General features: G+C 36.2%; 1 protein-coding gene across 3 annotated transcripts in view; it reads right to left on the bottom strand.

Annotated features, from left to right (window-relative positions):
* Positions 1-15,880: 15,880 nt before the first annotated feature.
* LOC116780156 (cAMP-specific 3',5'-cyclic phosphodiesterase 4D-like) overlaps positions 15,881-24,897 on the bottom strand; it is a 105,334-nt gene continuing 96,317 nt past the window's right edge. Inside the window, exons 1-4 of one of the 3 annotated variants that reach the window (XM_032674712.1) lie at positions 20,182-20,240; positions 16,810-17,045; positions 16,172-16,241; positions 15,881-15,955 (exon numbers count right to left, since the gene is read on the bottom strand). In XM_032674712.1, coding sequence (XP_032530603.1) covers positions 15,935-15,955; positions 16,172-16,241; positions 16,810-16,991 — 273 coding nt within the window. In that variant the 5' untranslated portion in view covers positions 16,992-17,045; positions 20,182-20,240 and the 3' untranslated portion in view covers positions 15,881-15,934. Of the gene's footprint in view, positions 15,956-16,171; positions 16,242-16,701; positions 17,046-20,181; positions 20,241-24,897 lie in introns of those variants that run through there. The other 2 variants (XM_032674710.1, XR_004354355.1) reach the window with 2 other exon arrangements.

Below are 24,897 nucleotides of genomic sequence, written 5' to 3' on the forward strand. Positions count from 1 at the left end.
TGAGTTGAAATGTCTGAGACAAAAAAATCCAACTATATCTTCTAAGTGAATTTCATATTCTTCATTCTCTTACACCACACTACTGGTAGCAACAATATTCCTACTGTTTTCCAAGCTTTTTGCACTCTTCAATAGGTTGCAGTATACCCTCTCAATTCTTAGTTAAGTACATTCACATAATAGATATGTTTGTGTTTAAGTAACTATGTAGCTATTAAGCATCATACATGCCTTCATATTTCATATGGAAAATGCTATAAAAGAGAGGAATTATGCTAATTTAAGCAATTTCAAACCATCATTTACTAATTCTCATCACAGTTCTCCTCGAGAGTGATCTTGGTTGTGTTCTCAAAGGAGACAGCTGCGTTATAGATGGTGTGTCTTCAAGCCTTCTGATTGGAGCCCAGAGTAGACCAGTGATGTAGATCCAAATGGCCAAGGCTGAGATGTTGTTTCAGGGAGTCCTTGTATCTTTTCTTCGGGGTTCCTCTCTTGCGGCAGCCATTGGCGAGTTCACCATAAAGCAAGATCTTAGGGAGGTGGTGGTCCTTCATCCTGGAGACATGTCCTGCCCAGCGCAGCTGTGTTCTCAGCAACATGGCCTCAATACTTGTGACTGCTGCTGCTTCTAGAACAGATGTATTAGTCACAAGATCTGATCAGCGGATGTTTAGGATTGTACGGAGACAGCATTGATGGAAGCAAAGTAGGATGTTAAATGCTGCAGGGTTGATTCTGTGTGGGCGACAAGGGTGGCGTCATCAGCATAAAGTAGCTCCCGGACAAGATGGTTTAAGGTCTTGGTGTGGGCCTTCAGTCACCTAAGGTTGAATAGGTTTCCATCAGTACGATATCAAATGTAGATACCGTCCTGATCATTGAGGTCTGCCATGGCCCTTTGGAGCATCACGCTTGAAAAAGACTGTAAATAGGGTAGGAGCGAGAACGCAGCCTTGTTTCACACCATTAGTTATTAAAAAGGGCTCAGAAAGCTCATGGCCATATCTGACTTGGCCGTGCTGATCCTCATGGAGTGAAATGATCATTTTAAGGAACTTGGGGGGACAACCTAAACGTTCCAAAATCTGCCACAGACCTTTTCTGCTCACAGTATCAAAAGCCTTGGTGAGGTCGACAAAGGTTACATAAAGATATTTGTTCTGTTCCCTACACTTCTCTTGCAGTTGTCTGAGAACAAATACCATGTCTGTGGTACTCCTGTTGGCTCTGAAACCACACTGACTTTCAAGTAGAATTCCTTGTGCTATAGCGGGTATTAGTCTGTTCAAGAGTATTCTTGCCAGGATTTTGCCAGCAATGGAGAGCAGAGTAATACCACGGTAGTTTGAGCAATCTGATCTAATTCCTTTCTTCTTATACAAAGCGATGATGCCAGCATCACGAAGGTCTGATGGTAGTTCACCTAGTTCCCAACAGTGCACCACAAACTCATGAAATTTAGCATGGAGTGCAAGGCCCCCATGTTTCCAGACTTCGGGTGGAATTCCATCAACCCCAGCTGCCTTGCTGATTTTCACCTGCTGTATGGCCTTAAGGGTTTCTTCTAAAGTGAGGGCAGTATCCAATTCGTACTTTACTGGTTGTTGTGTGATGGACTGAATTGCTGAGTCTTGGACTACACGGTTGGTACTGAAAAGATTCTGAAAGTGTTCAGACCAACGATTCGGAATGAAAGTTTTATCTGTTAGAAGGGTTTGACCATCAGTGCTGAGTAGAGGGCTTTGTATCTGGTATGTAGGCCCGTATACTGTTTTCAGGGCCTCATAGAAACCTCTGTGATCACCAGTATCTGCACATAATTGAGTTTTTTCAGCTAGATCGATTCACCACTATGAACCAGCTAACAGTTACTGAATTCCCTGTGTTAAAGCTACCAGTCCTATCACCTAGAATCACTTGAATGATCAGTAACATTTTTTTTATTGGATTTCTAAATAGGATTCGAAGCCAAAAGAGAACACACAAATAATTCCTCTCATTGTAATGCTAATAACATCTCCTGAATTGGTGCAAAAGAGAGCAGCAATTGCTACTGCTGCATGAATATTACTTCTGTTGTCCTGTACTATCATCAAGGCTCATTGGAAAACATTCTACAGAGGTTTTGCAGATTTTTTTTATCTGACCATGCTGAAACTCCAAGACTGAAAAACAAAGTTGTATTGTCAATTGAACTGTAGCTACTCAAAGGTCTAAATTAAAATGGAAAACTTTTAGGCTTGGATGTCTCTTCTCTGACATTCTTAGTTACATATCTGTCAACAGAATATATTTAAGCAAAAAAGAAGAAACCCCAATGCTCTCAGAAAATTGCAACATCTACAATTTTATTTCAATTGTCTTTGAAATACATGTTCTCTGGCATTACTACAGCTATAACATTACCGGTTATCTCAGGCTACTTCCACTCAAGACTTAACTTGAAAAGGTTAGTGTTCAGTTTCACGGATTTTTTTTTATCACAGATCAAGAATATCTGTTATCCATCTTTACTTTGTCTTTTGTAAAGTGTTCTCACTACTATTTTTGGCAATTTTTTGTTGTTGGGTTTCTGCTGTTGCCTTTCTCAAAATTCAAGGTGTATCAAAGTTAGGCAAAATAACCCAATATTGAAGTGACTGGCCTCAAATCTAGGGAAAACTCTTACATCTAGCAACTCCTAACAATTCCTCACCTTTCTCAGAAATTTCATATTTCACATCTGTCAGCAGATATTGTGTAAGGACAAGCACATTGTCTAAGAGCATCAAAGCAATTATGGATCCTCAACTCAGTCTGTAATTGAAATGCCACTTAAATTTGATCTGAGATTCAGGATGTTCAGGTTCTATTCATGTAACGGACATCCAAAAAAATGCGACACCTGCAATTCCATAACTCACTTAGGCATTTGGCAAGAATAGAAATTCTCAGAGATAGGTCATCAGAACCGAAGATCATCTAATACAAATTCAATGTTAACTAATGTTGATAGAAACTTAACTCTCAAGTATATTAATTTGTAGTAATGAAGATGGCTTTCAGGGTGGCAACTTCTACTTTATTTTGAGTAAACCTTCTGTAAAATACTATAATGAACTACATATTGCCTTTGCTTTGTCCAGGAAATCAATAACAATCAACTGAAATACAAGCATGTTGATGAAGAGCCTAAAGATTTTGAAACTACCAGAGAAACCAACTTTGCTTGTTTTACGTTGTAATCTTAATGTCCTAATGTTGGGATTTTAAAGGTTTTTTCTATACCTCCTTAATTTTTTGTGTAATTGCCTCCTTTACCACATTAAAAATATCAAAATTATATAGCATTTTTAATAATTTCTATTCACTTTAACCTAGCATGTAATTTTTACTTAACAGAGAAAAATCTTAAGATCATTTTATCTCTGTTTTAAATTAAGGATAAATTTATGGAACTATGTCCAGAGGGTACCCCAGGCTACTGATGCCTTTACATTAATCTCACACACACTTTTTAGTACCTCTGTGTAGGTCACATCCTGTTGCCACTTAATTAAACAGGATTTTGCCACCATCTCTTCATGCAGTACAATCAGGCTTTGAAAATATACTCTACATCAAGAAATTTTACCATCAAGCATAAACATGACAAAAGTGTAGTTATTCTCTGAATTTATACCAATTAATCTGTGAATCAAAAAGCACAATTATATATTCACATTTGGTGCAGAAGAGCAATTGCTACTGGTTCATGCATACATAATAAATGAAGCATTTCAAGAGCAACATTTAGGGCTAAGGATTTTTTCATACATTTTACTTTTGCAATTATAAAATCCGATTAGACCTTTGACTGAGAAAAATTGCTACCATGACATCAAGTTTTGCTACTTTTTACTGAATATATTCCTGTAGTTGTCTCTCTCTATGTATAAAATGGTGCTATTTACATTTGAATTTACATTACTCATGAAAAGATGACAATTCATTTTCCAAAATTGCACAAAACATTCATTAATTTCATTGACACAAAATGTCTTAAAAACCATGGTACTGAATAAAGTTATATATAAGCTACTGCATGCAATCTACTCAATGTACTCTATCAATTGTGCATGTGTCCAGTGGTGATAATTTCAAAACACATTAAACTCAGGTCTTCTGTTAAAGATAAGGGACAATCACAAAAATGATATACAACATGAAAGAGAACTATCTTACATTGTGGCAGGCCAAGAAAAGTAGAACATGTATGACTAATAGATGTTTTAGACAGTGATAGAGATTAAAATAAACACCCGTAAGCATGGAAACATCTGGAGGAGAAAGAGATATGAATAAAAATAGATTAACAGAAGAAAACTAAGGAAGGAAATACTGCAGCAACTTTGTAGTGTAAGACACAACTCTTTCAAACTTTTCAGACAAAGTTTCAATAAAAAATCCAATTGCTGGTATGTAAAACTAGATAAAAGCAGTTGAAAATCCACACTACTGATTTGTCTCAATTGATATGTCTCAATTCTGCTGTTCAATAAATTTCAGGACTTACATAGCTATCAAAAATTAACTTATCACTATACCTGTATTTTCCATTATGGACATGCAGACGTCAGACTTATTTGACCTGATAAGGCCACTGATTGTTTTAACGAAGCCTTTTATTGTGAGATCTATGAAGTACTGCAGCAACCCACTCACACTTTTCTCATAATCAAACTGCTGCATTTAATCATCCTGTCACTTCTACCAGACAGAAGAAAAGAGTTACCTTTGAATTAAAGAAAATTATGGTTGGAAAGGGATGTCACAAGGGAGAACAGAACAAGACCATTATATAGCCATTACTCGAGATTGCACAGAAACTTATTTTTTTGAAAATAATAGCAGTCAACCAGATCTTACTCTATCACATAGAGTAGATCATCTGTGCTCAGAAGTTCAAGCAACAGATTTATGAAAAACATCTCCTCAAATTGATTCACTTCTGGGAAAGAGCTAAAACCAGAAACCATGGCTTGGCCCTTCTATTTTCTTTGCTGTAACAAGAACAAAAAATTATCTGTCCATACATTTTTGCAAGATAATTTTGAAGTTCTTTCTTTTAATTTCCATTTGTGGAAAGATAAATTATGATATATTTAAGTCTGAAGAGGATCTGATCCACTTGTTTTTCTGAGACCTAATGTCCTGTCTTTGTCAGAAGTGAAAGAGGAACCAGAAGATAATTTAGAGCCTAGACTAGAAACAGAAAAATAAAGTCCATAGATGAATGAATGTACTTAAAAAACTCTTCTCAGAGAGTATACCTAAGGTAAATTATGTGTGTGGAAATAATTTTCTGTGCTTGATCATTTCAGTGATATCTTTTTGATTACAAAAGTGAAGAAAAGAACTTCTTCTTTCCAGAAAATCCCATTTATTCCCCTGTGTTCCAAACTGGAATATTATTCGTTGTCTGTTCTATGAATTTTCCACTTTATTTTTTTAATGGGAATCAAAGCATCAACTCAATAAATTCAAATCTGACTTTCTCCATTTAAGCTTTCTATTTAATAAGAAATAATATTACTCAAATAAAAAATGCTCCATTGCGAAGAGAAAAATTAAGTTCCATCTGTAAGAATACAAACGGTTTTTTCCTCTAAATGTATTTTTTAAAAGTCATTTAATTAAATAACATTTTGATAAAAATTTTGCATTATGAAAATGTTCTTTCGATTGAAACAATATATAATCCTACAAGCCTTATCACCACTACTTCAAAGATTCTATGCATACTTGGAGGTTTTATTTTACACTATTTTAACATCAACATTAAAATCTTCTAGATGTTCAAATTCCAAAGTGAGATTTGGAATCTTCTTTAACTGCATCATTTGCTAGTAAGGTGAAATGTTACTGGAAATATGTTAAAAAGATATAAATCATAAAACAAATGAAGGCTTTGCTATGCACATGCTTATGTACAAGTATGACTTCATTAGTAAAGTTATGGTTACTAATAGTCTGAACATGGATGAAATTTCTGCAGAATCAAGTTGAAGGAAGGCGTATTATCAACACATGGCAATGATCTAGAAAACCAAAAACTATTACAATCCATTTTATGAGAGAATAGCTACACTTAGCCAGACCAAGAGTCCTTCTAGACAACATCCTGTAATGTGTACTGTCCATAAGCAGGTACTTGACAAAAGAAAGAACAGGACAGCCATAATTTACACACTTACCAAGGCAAGCCTTTTCAATAACCTCCTAAAAATCCATCCATCCATTCTCAGTGGAATGCTGTAACTAGGTAAGGTTAAAGTTATAAATAAAATAAGGATATAAAGTAGCATCCAATTTTATTATGAATTGTGTGTACTAAATGCTAGGTTATGTGATCAGATACTTGTCTCCTCACATGATTGTACTATAGTAAGAAAGGTAAGGAACACTCACAACATCTTGATTCACTACATAGCCCAGATCCTTTTTTTGCCTCTGCAACTCCTTGTCACCACTGCTAATTTAGAGAAAGGAACACATGGGAAAAAATAAAACCTGTAAATCAGTTTTAATAAAGATGATACAATAGTGACTGGGCACACAGATCTGTAGAAAGATTGGGTCACGTAAATGTTCAGAATTAATATGCTTCTAATTTGATTCTCTCTCCCAGGTGTGCCTTGACTGCATAGAGATTACCACTGTTCGTACAACCACACCAGGTGCCTTTGGGCTGTTCTGTGGTCTCCTTCAACAATCCACCTTATCCGAGGACAAGACAGCTAGGATGAAATTGTCCCAAAGGCTGGATTCACCCATAGTTGCTGGATGGAACACTCAAAGTGATTCCTAACTTTCCCTCAGCTTTATGTGCTGTGACAGTCCAGTTTCTTTTTTGTATTTATGTGCTGCTGCTGTGAGGATGATTGAAATGCCAATCAGAAAGAGCCCAAGACATCTTCAGTAGTAGAGCTAATTAAAAAAAAACAATTTCCAACATGAAAAAATCCTCATGAACAAGACACTATGTATCCTCTGACTGGATAAGCTTTCTGATTTCTTTTGTCATTTCTAAATTGATGTAAATATGACATAGTAAAAAAGTATCTATTAAGATATTATTGTGTTATGCAGTACTTTTCACACTACACTATCATCGGTGAATCACTGTTTTCAATTTCACACAATTTTTGAATAGTGTGTAGGTTTGGGTTTGATTTATTGCCCAAAGTATTTTAACAAAATAACTACTTTGCTGATTAACTACACAAAAAAACCAGACAATACCTGAAAAGTATAAATCTTTAAAAAAATATAGATAGATATCTCGGCCATTTATAGTACAGAAAGTAAAGCTCATCTTAATGAATTCCAAGCCTTCTCTTACTTCACCAATTAAAATCAGCAGTGTTTTACTTTTGAGTAACCCTTTGCAAAGTGAGCCATCGTAGCTGTAGACCTTGGCTCCAATAACTGTCTAAGCATATGAATGTTCAACAGACTAAGAAGACTCATCAGGAGAAATCATTAAAAGAGATCATTTAGCAAATGACCAGTCTCTTTAACCTATAATCAAATAAACTATGGAACAAGAAAACAGTCTCCCCTACTCTGCTTAACACAAAGAAAATCACATGAATACAAAAACAGAGAACAGAATGTAGTTACATTTTAAAATCCTCCATTTTATTGGAATGCATACATTAATTTAATAAAAATTGAATATTAAAATAATATTTTCATCATAAAAATACTTCATAATCAACCACTGAGTGACTTTCTGATAATATGAGGGATAAACTGTGAGTAAGGGCTTAGAAAAAATAGTAGGACACCAAACTGGCTGAAAGGGGAACCTCTGATAGAGATAAAAAAGAAGTACAGGAGGTGGAAGAAGAAACACACTTCCAAGGAGAATACCTGAAGTATCCCCTGGCTTTTCAGAAATGGCATCAGTGAAGTCAAAGCTCAACTGGAGATGAACTGGCAATGGAGATGAAGGGAAACAAAAAGGTAACTTAAAGGTAAAAAGAAGAAAAAGGAAAATGTGGGCCTGCTGCTGATGGAGTAGACAACTAAGTGATGAAGGATATGGAAAATCATGAAGTATCCAAACCTTCTTGGCCTAATTTTACTGGCAAGGTCTGCTCTTACACCTCTCAGGTCACTATGTCCAGAAGGAAAATTTGGAGATGTACAAGGTACCACTGTGGGGAAAGATCCAGTTAGGTTAAATTCCTGGGACCACATAGGATATATCCAACTCTGCTGACAAAGCTGGTCAAGGTCATTGTGAGGTCATGTTCTATTTATTGTCTTTGAAAAGTTGTGATAATCAGAAGAGGTTCCCAGTGGCCTAAAATGGTTTGATGGCACAAATGTCTTTAAAATGGAAAGGAAGGGGACCTGAGGAACTGCAAGCTGCTCCAGTCTCTGTAAAAGACCAGAGCAGTGGCAGCAAGGTTTTGACAGACTTTCACCAAAATCTTTTAGTTAAGCAGGAGAGATATGGACTAGATGAGTAGAGTACAAGGCCAGCAATAAACTGGTTGGATAATCAGGGACTAAAGATAGTGGGCAAGTGGTTCCAAATCTAAGCCACAGTTAGGTAAGAACAGAGCTCCCTAGAAGTTAATACTGGAGCAAAGACTGATTACCACCAACAACTAACTGGACAGTAAGATGTAAGGTCCCTTAGAAAATTTGTAGATGACACCAAAACAGTGGGAACACTTTATGATTTCTGGAGGGCTACCATACACATGGCCTTGGTAAGCTGGAGGAATGGCATGAGAGGGGAAAAATACCAACCAAAAAAACGAAACAAACAAACAAAAACCAACCAACCAACCAAAAAAACCTCAGCCTAGACTATTACCTTTTCAGCTAGCTTTTGAAAAGTTTATCTCAAAGTTTATCTGCTAATTATATAACCCTGAAGCCAAAGAGGGCTTTATCATGTTTTAGATTTTTTTCAGATATATCTATTGATTGAAGGTAACTGTTTCAAAATGGTTATTTTAAACAGCAGTTGTCCATTATTTCTTAAATTAGAAAATACATGCAGATATATGCTATTCATCCAGAGTTTACAGTAGCATCTCTTTCCAGTCTATGTTATGTAAATAATTATGTCAAATTGAAAAATTGGAAATTTTACCACCGTTGAATAAAACAGTAGCATTTGATCAAAATTCTAATTTTTAAAAAGGATTTCAGAATAGCTAATGCTGGAGTGTACACAGTACCTGCTGTCCTCTATGTCCTCTTCCTGTGCATCAGATCTAAATCATTCACTTAATGCTAGACACAAGTTAAAAAAACCCTTTTCTTTGTGAGATGAGGGGTTGGAGATAAGTGTGACATCTGAAGTTATCCACAAGTTCTAAGAAATTCTATTATACAAGTGTTCTGGTATGGGGCCTGTCACTTTCACAGCTTCCTTACCTCTCTACAGCACCTAGTCAATGCAAGTCTTGACCAACAGAATTAATTTTATATTGTTTCTCCAAAATGATTCCAGAATATATATAGCAGCTTAGAAATCGTTGACACTGGTCACCAGAGCAGAAGACTCTCTTAAAAGCCAACTTGGATGCCACAAAACACTAAGGCTTCTAGTATCCACTTAACCTCACAAATTCCCACTAATTTTTCCCACTGAGAAATCTGTGCTTAAGTGCTGACTCAATTTTGCTTTCCACAGTAGTTAAATATGGTTTGCTTTGTGACACATACTGCAGTCAGACAGATGTGACTAAGTTGATAAGATAGAAACACAGGTTCAGTGTGAGTCTGGATGTATAACATGCATAATGCTTAACTCCTACTACTAACAATTTAAAACCTTCCAAGACCTGATTAGAGAAATTATCCTTGACACACTATGTTTAGTTTTAAAGGTTGAGGTAAACTTAAGGCATACTTCTTTCCAAAGATCTATCCTGAGCTTTCTAATAGGTAGCATAAGGTAGACACAAAACCTTCAAGAGTCAAAACCTCTTGAATTCTCTTCATAATTTGATTACCAGTTTGTTCTGTAGCCTTGGTCAGTTGAATTACCCTTTACGTGCAGGAGTTCCTATGCATAAAATGAAAATAACACTGCTTTTTCACTAACTGATCTCCCAAAGGTATTGTGAGGATTTTCTCATGTTTATAATACTTCTAAAATTAAAAAAAATATGCAATAAAAGTACTAAGAATATTGTGCTGTTCTTCATTATTCTGAACTGGCAGGTGAGACAAGAAACACAGCTGCTGTTGAAAAGAGCCTAGACGCATGAGAAGCTTCCTGAGAAGAGTTACAGCTTTCCACGCCCAATATCATAATTCTGAATTTAAAAATAAAGGAAATAGCAAATTTTCTGTTTTTTCTCTCTCTGTCTTTCAGAACTATGTAAACCATAGTTCACACATATTTTCTCTACAAACACTAACCTACTGAGTTACAAATAAATAAACCTGAAGAGCAGCATTTCCTAGCTCTTGTTTTTATTGCATGTTACTCGGCTAAGGTCAAACATCCTTGCTTTCATGACCTCTCTCTAACACTCATTTCCTTAAGAAAACAATCCAAATTTAGAATCTTAACTGTTGTTTTAAAAATACTTCATTGGTATAGTAGGTGAATAATTGCAAAATTATGGCTCAAGGTTTACACCTCGCAGCCATGAAAAAGCTTTTCTTGCCCTGGCTACAGAAGACAAAATCTAGTCTTTGAGGTATTACTCGGACAGGGAAAAGACAATGAGCAAGCAAGTGGTAGGCATTAAGTCATATTTAATTTGAAACTAGATTCTCAGTCTGTAGTGCCATAGTATCAAACTTACAGTGATGATGCTAATAACAATTTGTAATATTTCCTTTCAAAAACAGATATTAAAAAGTTTAAATGCCCGGGGATAATTTTAAATGAAGTCTTTATCTGATTGATTCTTTAGTGGATAATAAAACACAAAAGTTTTAAGCAGTATAGTGACTATCTGGTCCACATAATTTGAATTTAGGAAAAAACATAAATTAGGACAGAAGAAACATTGCAAAAAAAATACTTCAGAAATTAGCCGCCATGTAAATTGTTCTTGTAGCTCCCTAGAGTTTCATAAACACAGTAATATACAGACTCTCAGTTGTACACAAGCAATACAAAAGCAATTTAAAATAGATTTTATATTGTACAATTATAATAATCTCTCCCAAATGATATTTGAGCAAAGATGAGGATAAATAGTAAGAAGAGACAATATATATACACCAAGTTACAGATAACTGAATGAAACACCACATTATGTTTTGTTCTGAAAGCCTTTCTAAGCATAACATTTTCCTTTCAAATAACCCTTTTAATGAAGTCTTGAAGTATTTGATATACTCTTATATTTCTGGAGTTTACATGCAACGAACATGATATTTTCCATCATACTATATTCAGTCACGTGTTAAGAGGACACAGATTACACAGCAACAACTGAGATAGTCCTTTGCCACTGAAAAAGCTATTCATTAAAAGGAAAACAAAAAATACATCAGTCCCTGATACCTTGCTGTACCACTGAGAGTTAGGTATATGTACCCTCACACTTCACAGTGTTCTACAGGTGTCATATCCTGTCCCATCTTCTCCTAACCATCTCTTCTTCTGAGTTAGACAATGCAGAAAGAGTTTCCAGAACAAAGGTAACTGAAGAGACTTTCATCATATTTCACAGAGCTTTGGACAAGTTGGAGTTCCGGAACACACGCAGACGATCAATATGATCAGGCGATGTTTAATTTATTATTTAAATGAGTTAACTTTTATACAGTTTAGTTTTTTCTGGGTACGTGCTTACAACAGGATGATTGGATAGTTCAGGCTGTGCACGCGTCCTATGCTTTCAGTTCATTGGTTCTGATGCTCTGTCCACGTGGTCTGACATCATTCGTGTCACCCAAAGTCCCTCCTATTGATCCGCCTTTAGGGATTTTCCTGAGATTTTGCACGTGTCCCTTTATCTCCAATTTCCCAAAACTTTCAACTATAAACACAGGATTTTCTCATACCTTATAACTATAAACACACAGCTAACAAGTATAAACATTGCATAGTTTCACACAGTTTGTAAGTATAAACACAGAGTTTTTCACACAGTTTGCAGTCTCCAAAGTTATGACAAGCAAGGCCTAGCATTTCTCAAAAGTATGGATTGTTCAGAATATGTCCATTTTCCTGCAAATATCCCACAAATCAATACCATCATCACTCTTAGATTTCATTGACTATCTGTATTAGGTAGGGGTTCGAACATACTGAAGCCTGAAACCCATAACACCATTAAAAGCTTAACAAAAACCAATATTTATTACCAAGAGGTGACCAACAAAATTAACAAACCCAAAAGGGAGGAAGGAGGAGAGAAACAAGCCCCCAGCATGACCTCCCCAGTTACCCAGCTGTTGCCCATAAAGTTGTCTTACCAACCTAGTATGCCTATAATTACCCATAGCAGAAGCTGCATCCTTGGAGAGTCAGTAAGTTCACAAACTGGCAGGCGGCCCTGCCAAAAGGCAATGTTGTCCTTGAGGTAAAGCTAGCTCCCTTCCAAGAAAGCACTATCTACTTTTAAACAATTAACTGAGTGACCACAACCTCCCACATGTGGTCATCTCCACCTAGTCTGAGGCCCTCAGTCCCACCTGCCGGTTATGTAAGTGCATCTCTTCTGCGCATGCATGAGAACTTCGGAGATCCCCTAACGCACGTGCTGTATGCTTTGGGGGTCTTTTCTAATTGAGTTGGGGGTCGAGCCTTCCTCCCCTCCTCATCACTTTCTCCTTCAAATGCCCTTGGTGGACAATTAGCCAGTCACAGAACACCAGTTAAAACAGTTTATACAGAAGTTCTCCCTCCAAGGACGAATTCACTGTTTTATCAGTGAACTTGGCAGGGAGAATATAAACTACTACAGGTGGCTTGGGCCAAGCACAGACCAAAACTATCAGCATAAATTCACCCTGGTACATTATCCTAAGTCAATGCTTTGAAACAGCTATTATAAAAGAGGTAAGATAGATACCTTACATTTCTTCAAACAAATAAGTTTCCATACATAACAATCCTCCACAATCCTAATACCAGCTGCTTTGGAGAAAAGCATTCTGCTGCCAGTCCTTTCTTGTTTGCACATCCTATCTTAAATGCCATCATAGCTTTACCTACATGAAAACTGATGGTAAACTTAGTTACAGTTATTTGAGGAAAACTGGCCAAAGCATGTGTTCACATCCACACCCCAAATAGCCAGGCTATCCTAGCTTACCACATTTAATATTCTATTTATACAGGATATATATAGTGCTTATTAAATAATGGTAAAAATAAAGGACGAATTAAAATATCAAAAACAATTGTCTGCCTCTTTCTAATCCATCCCATAGAAGGTCTGGCAATTGCTACATTTCATAATTTTAATGGATGCTACCAGCTGCAGGCTGTCCTAGTTAGAACAGCTGGGACTGATTCATCACTGGATGGGTGTAGCCCAGGACTGTGTATTCTACAGCCTTCCATGCCATTTCCCAGAAACTGTTGTCAGTAGAGGCCTGCGAGGTGGTGGTGGGGGATGTTCCTGAGTACCCTCATACCCTTTTATGGAATGAGCACCCTCATACCCTTTTATGGAATGAGCACCCTCATACCCTTTTATGGAATGAGCATCCTCATACCCTTTTATGGAATTCCCCGCTCTGAGGGAAGGACTAAACACCCTTTTATGGAATTCCCCGCTCTGAGGGGAGGACTGAACATTCCTGCCTGAACTGGAGAGTATATGAACCTGGAGTTTCGGAACCTTTTTACCACTTGTGGGATCCAGAGGAAGACTGCAGCTCACCGCTCTCAACCAGACTGAGACCACCACCCTCGGCTGGACTGCAATCACCACTGTCGGCCGGACTGCAGCAGCTCTCCCACCAGCAGGTTTTTTGTTCCCCTCTCCCTTTGCTTTGGACTCAGCGGGGGGCCAGGGAGCACTGCTTTGTTTGTGCCCCGGGGTGCTGGGTTGTACTTTTGGGCTTTGTGGGTTAGGGCCGGTTGCTTGTCTGTGTGGTCGTACTTATTGTATTATTTTATTAAATTGTTATTCTGACTTGTAATCTCTCTTTTGAGTTGGGTTGGTTTCCCCTGCTGGTTAACTTTTAAACCAGCACACAGGCTCAGCCTAACAATTTGCAAGCACTTATGTTTATAGCACATTAACATTTTTGCATGTGAAACTTCCATAGAAGACCCAAATTATTCATCTTAATAATGATCTTTATTATGGTCTCAGTTTAGCCGGGATGAAAAAAATCAGAATCTGGTTCCCTGTGTGCATGCAAAGAAATCAGAAGGGCTAAAGGAATGGCAAGACAATGTCAGAAGAGTAAGAGTTTTTAAAGCGTAAAAGAGTAAAAAGAAACCATTTCTGAATATTTGCTTTCTAATTTTTCATCTAGTTATTCATCTACTCTGCTGTTTGGGGGTTTGGGTTTAAATATAAGCTTTGTTTGAATTCCTCTACAAAGCTAACATACAACTAGAAACAATCCTGTGACATCGAAAAGATATAAATAGAGAGAAAAAGGGAGAGAAAAGGAGAGTGAAAAAGTGAGTGTGCATGTGTGCACACATGCATGCGTATGTCTGTGTTTAGGAATAGAATTCTGATTTTATTTTAAAATCTACATCCATTGTTTTTAATTTTGTACATTCCAGTCATTTAAATCACAGCATAAGATGCTATCTTTGGAATCTTTTAGCATATTCCTCCAAAAACAAACATTTGTAATTTGTTTTCAGCAGTGAAATTCTTCTGCTTTAGAATGAGTTTTTATAACCTGAATGCTCTCTACCTTTATTCATGCACTGAAGACGGAGAATCCTCACGCCCACACTTTGATTTCCTTTTCTCAACTTCACATTTCAAAGGTAAGGAAAATAAGCTGCATTTCCACAGATGTAATAGGACCCCTAAGTTTATGTACTTTCATGCAGAAAAGAAGCTGGATAAAAGTATGACTTTCTTCAGCTCTTTGACTGGCATTATAAGTATGTATTTGGGAAATGCATAGCTGCTTGAGAGAGAGTTAACAAACGAAAAATGGCGCTAAACATCTAGAGAAATTTAATTTCCTGAACAATAATCTTCCTGTAACACTGTAATTGCACTTTAGCTGAGAAACAATCATGAAAGTTAAGATTTTATATTACAAAGAAATATCAATATTATTATTGCACTTGGGCTGTTGTGTTCAGTTTTGGTTTTTGTTTAAGGAGCCTGGCAGCTCCATTCAGCAATCTGTAGGTCTCCTGTTTCCCTGTCATTCTCAGAATAAATCTTGTTTTGTCCAGTTTCAAAACACATTCCTACCAACCACAGGAGTAAATGGTATAGACAGGATACAAAGATATCTCTTAATGCTGAGGAGAGATTCTTACCCACAGAGAAGTCTCTTGTAGAGTATAGCAGATAGCCACCCATAGTAACCAGCATGTTTTAGATTTATTATTTATTTGAATAACCTTCAAACTGTCTTTCTCTAGTGTATTTGAATCCAGCCTAGAAAATAATGCAGTCTCCAGAAATTTATAATCACTTAGCTGTTATCATCAGTCAATGTTTCTCATTCTGCTTTCTGAGCTTTCTGACTTTCTATCACATCAGGACCATACTTTTTTTTTTCCTAATCAGTGTTACTAGAAGCATTGCACCTACACTTCTTTTCCTTCCATATCTCAAAGCACTCTTCTCTCCAGACCCATGAATACAAAAAAAAAAAAAATCAAGATTCCAATCTATCATCAAAACTTTACTAAATTTCATTATATTTACCTCTCAGAATAATATTTTCATTTAGAAACAATCTAAATGTTTACTTGCTTTTATGGTTGTCGTCAGTGTTTCTATGAGCATCTTTCAAGAACTGGTCTCCCTTATTCCAAAAATAAAGATATCTAGATGGAAATAAGATATGGGAAGTGATACTAGACAATGTTAATATTGGTTAGCTTTTTGACTATGCACACTAACGAATACTTATGGGTTTCCTCATGTACTACAAGTCCTACATTATTTACATAACTATATAATTCAGAATACAGTATTCTCACTGAACTTATTTCTAAAATTTCTTAAGTACTGCATTTCAGCTCTCAGTGTGTTCATCTCACCTTTTCTTTATATATTATCAGGTTACCAAAATGCTGCACTGCCTTCACCATTGTAAGCCACAACTTCATACTAAACAGTTCACATTTTGGAAAATAAGAACAAAAATTAGGGTGTTATCAGAAAATTTAAGAACAGTAAAGTTTATTCGAGAAAACATATATGATAAAAGAAGTCACATGTAATACGAAGAAACTATAATGGAAGTCACTATAAGCAAATAAGTTCAAACCATTTACGTTACTAATAATTTAGATATACAAGAGCAGGCAAAATCCTCTCAGGATTCCTTGAAACTAGTTTTGAAACTGTATCATTTAAAAAGAAAAATCTTTGTATAAAGAAGCTCCTACATTCATCATCATCATCAAGTTAATCATGCCTCCAGAAGCCTTCTTTCAGAATATAAAGTATTAATAATGTTCAGAGAAAATATTTTCTAGGGTTTGTTTTACTAGACATGACCAAGAAGTTTACAAACAGTATTACGAACTGTCAGGCACAAATTTATGTACATTTTATTCTTCTTTTTCATTTAGGAGATTTAGAAAAGGAATACACTTCTGTCCTAGAAGCAGCATCTGATGTCCTGCACCTGCCAGCGGAAATGTTGAATCAAGAACAAGTTACTGTATCTTACCTGCTGGACTCAGCAGCTGTAACAGCAATCAGAGGAGGTATCCTCAGTGGAAGAGTCATGGGTCTTGGGATAGTCTCAGTATCATTGTTTTTATCCCAGTATGCCTGTTCTAACTGCCTGAAAGCTAGGGAGGGAAGCTGGATGTTACGGGACAATAATCTCCGCACAAGATAGGGCTCCATTCCTTGGGAAGAGTCCTCGTCCTCAGTGTTGTGTTGCAGAGCTTCTTCTGAAACCTATGATGAAGGCAAAAAAATAGGCACCACATAAGAAAATACTTATAAAGCTAATTTGATAACTCTTCTAATTCCTTTCCATAGCCTAATTTCTTATAAACATTATTTGTACTTTAATGTAATTATTGAGAAAATGAAAAAGAACTACAGCAAAACATTTCAAGGGTTTAAATAATTTGGGGTTCTAAAAGCAAAGAGAAAACATTTTTATGATGAGATTAGCATATTGATACCTAAAATATTTATTTATACCTCTACAGGGGAAAAAAGTGCTCTGCTTTAGACAAATTTCTTTGCCACAATATGCATGCTTACTTACAAGTTATCTACCTTTTTGAAGAACTGAGAGTCCAAATACTGATAATAAAATCTAGTATCAGAGATTTGCAGCTACAGACCTAGACTAAAACCAAGATGAAATTCACCTTAAATATTCTGAGCTGTCTCAACTCCCTTCTTTCTCTCTTGCTCACAGTAATTTCATGCTATTAGTAAGAGATGAGTATTTAAAAGAACCATTGCAGTGCTTAGAATCATTGAATAATTAGAACCCCTGAAGGTCAAGCCTTAATGAAATCTTACATTTAATCATTAATAAACATTATTTTCAATTTAATCATCTAAAGCTATAGTAGCATTCTCTGGGTCATGGAAGAATGACAGACAATTCAGCAAAGAAAACTCCAACTGATAATCATATTAAAGGGGAGAAAATTTGTTCTGAAAGTTTTTAGAACTTTTAAGAAACAGCTCAGCATTGTGAGAGAAAATTCTCAAAAAAATTACTTTTCTGAGAGAACTGGTATTCTGAGAAGGCTGTTGCAATAATGAGAAAATATTGTCTTTTTTCCTCCATGTCCTATACAAAGTTTTTTACCATTACCTGATAAATTGCTCAGCACAGATACCACTATCTGCACCTTTTGCCTTGAATACTTTCCTGTGAAGAAACCCAATTTCCAACCAAGTCTAAATATTTTCCACATCTAAATGAAGAATTAGAATGATAGTGTATATGGCTATATATTATTACACCTCTGTCAAGTCTGCATAGCTTCATAGTCCCAACACAATACTTGAGACTGCTGCGCTGACTATTCACCTTTGCCAAACTAAAGTCCACATGTACATTATGGCATATATAGTATACAAAATAAAGCAAGTTAGACTATGCTCACAATTTACAAGCACACCTCCAGTTACAGTGCAGACATTGCCGCTATTTTGACCCATTCCCTGCGGACTGATAGGCACCTGAAAGAAAAACTTGCACAGCAATGTAGTTATTCTGTGTGCCCAGGGAGAGCCGTTTATGAAACACCTTTTATGGGTAATCCTACTGGGTTTGCATAGCCAGGTTCTGGTAGTGGGGAAGCTACAGGGATGGCTTCTGTAAGAAGATGACAGAAATTGTTCCCATGTCTGACAGAGTCAACGCCATGCAGCAGCAAGATGGACCCACAGCCAAGCCTATCAGCAGTAGTGGTAGCGCCTCTGAGATAACTTATTTCAGAAAGGGAGAAAAAAAGTCTGTGCAATCACAGACAGTGAGAGGAACGAGAATATGTGAGAGCAATAGCTGCACAGTCATCAAGATCAGTGAAGAAGGAGGAGGAGGAGGTCCTTCAGGGGCCAGAGGAGAGATTCCTCTGCAGACTATGGTGAAGACCATGTTGAGGCAGGATGTCCCTCTGCAGCCCATTGAAGACCATAGTGGAGCAAATATCCACCTGCAGCACATGGAGGGCCTCCCACTCTCCCACTTGAGCAGATGGGTGCCCGAAGGAAGGTTGTTATTCCTACTGGAGCAGGTTCCTGGCAGGATCTCTGACTCCATGAAGATCAGGTTAGCTGTTGGGACTTGTGACATCATGGTGCATCCATGCTGGGGCTGCCTGTTCCTGAAGGAAGGGACCCACTCTGGAGCAGTTAATGAAGAACTGTGTCCTGTGGGAAGGACTCAGGGTGGAGACCTTCATGGAGAACCTTCTCCTCCGGGAGGGACAACAAGATGTAGCAGAAGAGTGTAAGGAGTCCTCCCCCAGCTCAGGAAAGGGCAGCAGAGACAACACCTGATGAACTGCCCTATCCTCCTGCTCCACTTGGTGAGGAGGAGATAGAAAATTTTGGAGTGAAGTTGAGTCTGGAAAGAAGAGAGGGGTGGGTGAAAGATGTTTTAAGATTTAATTTTGTTTTTCTCATTAATCTGTTCTGATTTGATTGTTAATATATTAAAGTTCCTCAAGTCAAGTCTGTTTTCCTTGTTATGGTAAGTGGTGAGTGATCTCTTTCTGGCCTTATCTTTTCCCATACGCCCATCATCATACGTCTTTCCCCTGCCCAGTTGAGAAGGGGAGTACAGAGTGGCTTTAGTGGACACCTGGCATCCAGCCAAGGTCAACCCACTATAGCAACATTAATAAGCTCCATTTACACTCGGACCTTGAGCAGTTGCTGTAAGCAAACTATTTCTAATTCAATTTTTAATAATTGAATTTAAATTAATAATTTAGCTATTTTTCTTAATCCAGATGCAATGTAGTTAAAGAAAACAAATATTATAAAATGGTATGTATTAATGCATATACTCTGAAGCAAATCAGCAGTAAAATCAATCACTGTGAAAATACGACAAGAATTAAGGTGCTATTGTCATCCAGGGAGAAGTTTAACTTCATGTTTGTATTTTTGATGTGTGCATAGTGGATATTTAAGACAGCTGAAAAAATTAAAACCTATAATGAAATTAATTATAGCTCTACAAGAAATGAAAAAAGCTGATATCAAAGCTAAAAATAATCTATCGCATGCAGTAATTTGATCCATTTCACTAGTTGTTTTGTGGGGTTTTTTTTGGAAACTCTGAAAATTGTAAAAGTCTTTGAATTGCAGCCACAGATAATCAGAATGAGATAGCTGAACTGTGAAAATGAGTTCAGTGGGCAGCTTCCTCTTCAACTCCTATTCAAAAACTAGAGAGATAGAGGATTATGACCTGAAGAAAACCACAAAGAAATGGAAGAATTCCAACAAAAATATGAAAGCCAGGCTTTGGAGGAATCAAGCAATAGACTTCTAATGTTTATTTCGGTGACCATGAAAATTAAATCCACTTGTGGAAAAACTGGCTACCTACTCAGGTACGAACACACAGGCATCTAAACCAGGAAATGTTCATCATACTGATTTTATCCATCTTGTCCAAACAAAAGAAAAACATGCTTTTTAGTTTTGCCTTATTTTTGAAAATTATTTTAAGAAGCATTATGTTTACTAAAAGAATTGTAAGCAATTTATATCAGATTATGAAATTTTTGGGCAAAAGCCACTGCTGTCATTACCACAAAACCATCAAGAATGACAACCAAGCTTTGGAATGGTAGGATGTGAGTTGCTACATAAAATGATTCAAGATTATAATTGTTAATAAAGAGAAAGTGATTCCAAGAAATAGTTCTGCTCCTGACATTTCTTACCTCTGAGAATGTACACAAGAAAAAGAAAGTTCCTGTAAAGTGACTGTTCATGAAATCAGTTAAATGGAACATATTAGGTTTTCTTTCTTTTACCTTACAGGCCTGGAAGACTCTCTGTTAATCCTTGCCTTGTAACCAATTAACTGAATCTAATACATGACAACCTCTCAGACACCAATTAACTTACTTCAAATCTTTTTGTCCAGAGCAGACTCTGGGCTGGTACATTTAAAATGTCTGTTTCCTTATTCCATTTTTTTTCTGATTGGTTAACTTAATGCTCAAGAGATCATTTGCTACCCTTCTAATTAGCAGTCATGTTTCTTACTTCTTATCAGGAGTTGCTTATTAGGAGGCATAGATTTTTGTGCAACAATAAGGGATTGTAACCCAAGGAAAAAAGTCAGCCAGATATCACAAGCTTTCTAGAAAATAAAAGTAGCTTGAGAGAAGTCAAAAAGTAAAGAGCCCTGATGCTGAAATGCAGGTTGGTTTTTGTCATCTTTTCTCTGGAGACCTCTTGAGAGACTTAACAGGACTATCTGTTTCTCACCTTCCTTAGTGTTTCTTTGAAAAACACTTTTAAGAAGTATCACAGTGTACATCTCTAACAAAGTACTTGTGAAGTGTCAGTTCTTGAATCATCCATAACCAGTCCACCCTGGCACACCTTCCCATTCTTTTCAATTGCAGTTCAGTCTTGTGATGAGGATCAAATGACTACTGATATCCTAACGTTTATTTTCTCTCTTCCAAGAATAAATAAGCAAACTTCTAAGTGCTTAAAAAACCCGCAATGCAAACAACTTTGACATGCCACCATGGTGCTTTTTAAAAGAATACTAATCAGGGAAAGAAAAAGGTACTGTCCCTTAACCTCTGAGTGTGTTCTTGCATTACAGTGTCATGGTATACATCATGTCCTCACAATAGTACAATTGAATCATAAGGTATCTGAAAAATAAGTAAAAAATAATCACCTCAATTTGTTTATTTGCAACCCAGAGGCATGAGGAGCACCAAAGAGCCAGAGGCTACAAGGAAAACTAATTTTGGAGGTTTGACATGAGGCAAACCATTTCTCCTAATGAATGATGGGGTTGCTTCTAGCCCACCTACAGGACAACTTCTTGACTCCGTTCGTGACTCTAGACTGGCTTGAGTCAGAAAATAATAATCTCTAATAATTCTAACTACTTCTGTACAAAAAAAAAACCTCTTTTGCACCAGAATATTTTGAGGATTCAGTATTAGCATCTGGACTTCCTTCTCTGTTTTACTCTAAATGTTATTTGTTACACTGGCAATTCTTTCACCATCACCATGCCTGAGCTTCTATACCTGAAGAACTGATACAATTCCATTCTAGCTATAAGTGTGCTTGAGATCCACTAGCACTTTTTATTAGCATAACTATTTTAGATTCAAACTAAATACACTACCATTCTTTCACGTAATTTTGTACTTTGCATTCCTACATTCTCTTCACTTCTTCACCAATAATCATTTTAATACTTTGAAAATATAACTCAAGGAACCTATTAAACCAGTAAATGTTCTTGTTCTTGGATTCTCTAATTTTTATTAAAATGTAAATGAGAAAATATTATTCACAAACCATCTCAATGATGCATTTCACTGCAACTAGATTTATTGCTGTTCATTATTTGCACTATGGAAAAAGAAAAAATTATGATTCATACTCTCAAAATCATAATTAAATAAAATTAACTTCTATTCAGTCAGACAATTCTTTCTCTTTTTTTTTTTTATATGATGCAAATATTTTTAGTGGGGAAAAAAGCCTCTACACACATTCAGAATAATATTTTTTTGCTGTACCTTTCTTCAAGTGCTGTAAAGTAATTACACCATTTAAAATGTGATTATGTATCTCAGCAAAAATTAAGTACTAATGTACATTAGAAAATTAATAGGTATTAGTGATAATATAGTTAATCATATGGAAATGGTGGAATGGTTAATAGTGCAAAAAATACCCATGTTTATGTCTGTTATGTATTTAGAAGGATAAAAATTATTTACTGAAAGCAAATAAAAAGAAAATACTTTTCAAGCCATTAATATGGAGACTTTTCTAGGGGAAAAAAATGTTTAAATTCAGAAAAAAAAACAAACAAACATTTCCATATAAAAAGTCTAAAAAATTTGGTAAAGAGTCCTTTAGCTCTTCTAACAATGACAAATCCAGGGAAGTCTGTAAGGACTGGAAAAACATCTCTTCTAAGAGAACAAACTACATGACCCAGATTCCAGTAGGACAATGGGCCTACCAACCTTACACATGGAAATAAATCATACTACTATAAGGATGTAAGAATAATCCAGTGCATCTGACTTCATAGGAAACATCTTCTCAAACAAACCATTGGAATTTTTGTTGTACAAACAACAGAGTTTTGTAAGGCACCAACATGAAACTGATGACAAAAATAATGCTATATGTCTGTCTCTGAGGCAGAAATTTGCTGGGAAATTTCTACAGGACTTCCAGGTTCCCAGACCCATTTGCATGAGGTTATGAACTTCTTAACTTAGTAGAAAACTGAGCTCTAACTCAGTAAACACTCCTTGGCCCTGAGCTAGGTTTCTAGAATCAGAGAATCATTTAGGTTGGGAAAGACTTTTCAGATCATTGAATCAAACCGAAGAACTAGCACTGCCAAGTCCAACCCATGTCTCTAAGCACCCCATCTACCCATCTACATCTTTTAAATACCTCCAGGGATGTTTCCTGGGCAATCTGATCCAATATTTGACAATAACTTCAGTAAAGAAATCTAAACTTTCCGTAGTGCATCTTGAGGCTGTTTCCTCTTGCCCTAGAAGAGGTCCAAAATCCAAGGCTCCAGGCTCAGAACTGTGTGTGCATTTCCAACATCTTCAATCCAATTACTGATTACTGATTTGTTAGGTTTTCTTGGTCCTGCACTTCTTCAACCAGAAATTTTCACAGAAGGTCTTTTTTTTTATCTCTAGTGACTGTTTTTCTACCAGCACAAGTTTTTTGAAAGAATGCAGTCAGGGAGATGCTCAGCTATGAGAAAACATCATGCCAAAAGCAAGGAAAAAAATAACTAAAGTAAATTATTCAAAGTCATAGTTTTGAATTTCAGATCTGTTTATATAGGAGATTATGTCAGGAATACTGCATACTCTGCTGCACATATAATGAAAAAGCTGTAGGTATACAGACTTGGGGTTTGTGGGCTTCAGTATGGTAGAACTACACTCACTTCAGCTTCATGAATATCAGAGAAAAATCTCATCATTCTCTAGTAAACTTCAGGATCCAGGATCCAATACAGTCTTCCACTTCAGAACCTATTACTTTATAGCTATGTGACTGTGAAGAGGTATTTACTGTGTGCTTACACACTATTATCCAAGAATTTAAAGACATCTTTAGTACAGTTTCAAGGAATGAGTTTACCCAGTTTGGTAAACTAGAGGACTGAGTCTTCCTTTCTAATTTGGAGAAAATAAAGCGTTTTACATTTCTTACACAGCCTTGCTTATAAAAAAAAGGGTTTGCACAATTAAATAATTTTTAATATGAAGATTTCTGAATTATACCATCTTCCAACCACCCAGCTATTACAGCTCTCATGCAGAAAAAGTATGCTAGCCTGATTACTTTCAAATGTCCGGTATGGCTCCTTTTGCTTCAGCTTTATATATCTTTAGTTTTGGGGAAAAAAAAAAAAAAGAAGATAAAAAAGATAAACAATTGAAGATAACTTATAAAACTGAAGAACTGGTAAATCTGCTAACAATAATATATTTTTACAAAATACAGAAGAGGATATCTCCAGTTCAAGAATAAAAAACATAAAATAGTAAAACAACCATTACTAAAGGTTAAAACTAGGTCCATGCATATATCACACAAACCTCTCATTTTTTCTCTGATTGTTCTGAACATAACAAACAGTGAACATTAAGTAAACTAGAAGAAAATTTATAAAATACTAATCTTTTGCTGAAACATAATTAGCAACAGAAATTAGTGAGAATGTTCAACCAATTTGTTCTTTATCAGTGCATTCTGCAGATCATCACAGATGCTGCTGAAGAAGTATTACTTCAAGCTAGTGAAAAGTTACTACTCTTTTACCTCTCTGTAGATAATAAACAGCCATAGAGAGGACACAGAGGGCAAAAATACCAGTACACTGTCGCCATTAGAGACTTTATATCAATTATTACTTTTTTGTTTTAACAATAAAGACGTAAATTAAACAAAGACAGATAAGGTGGCAGTTAGAAAAGAAAGTAAGGGAGGCACAATGTAGCATTCTTACTACGATTCAATATATTACTTTTCATCAGACAGAGCATATTACTAAATATAG

Source organism: Chiroxiphia lanceolata, chromosome Z (assembly GCF_009829145.1).
Source record: "Chiroxiphia lanceolata isolate bChiLan1 chromosome Z, bChiLan1.pri, whole genome shotgun sequence".
Taxonomy (NCBI): Eukaryota; Metazoa; Chordata; class Aves; order Passeriformes; family Pipridae; genus Chiroxiphia; species Chiroxiphia lanceolata.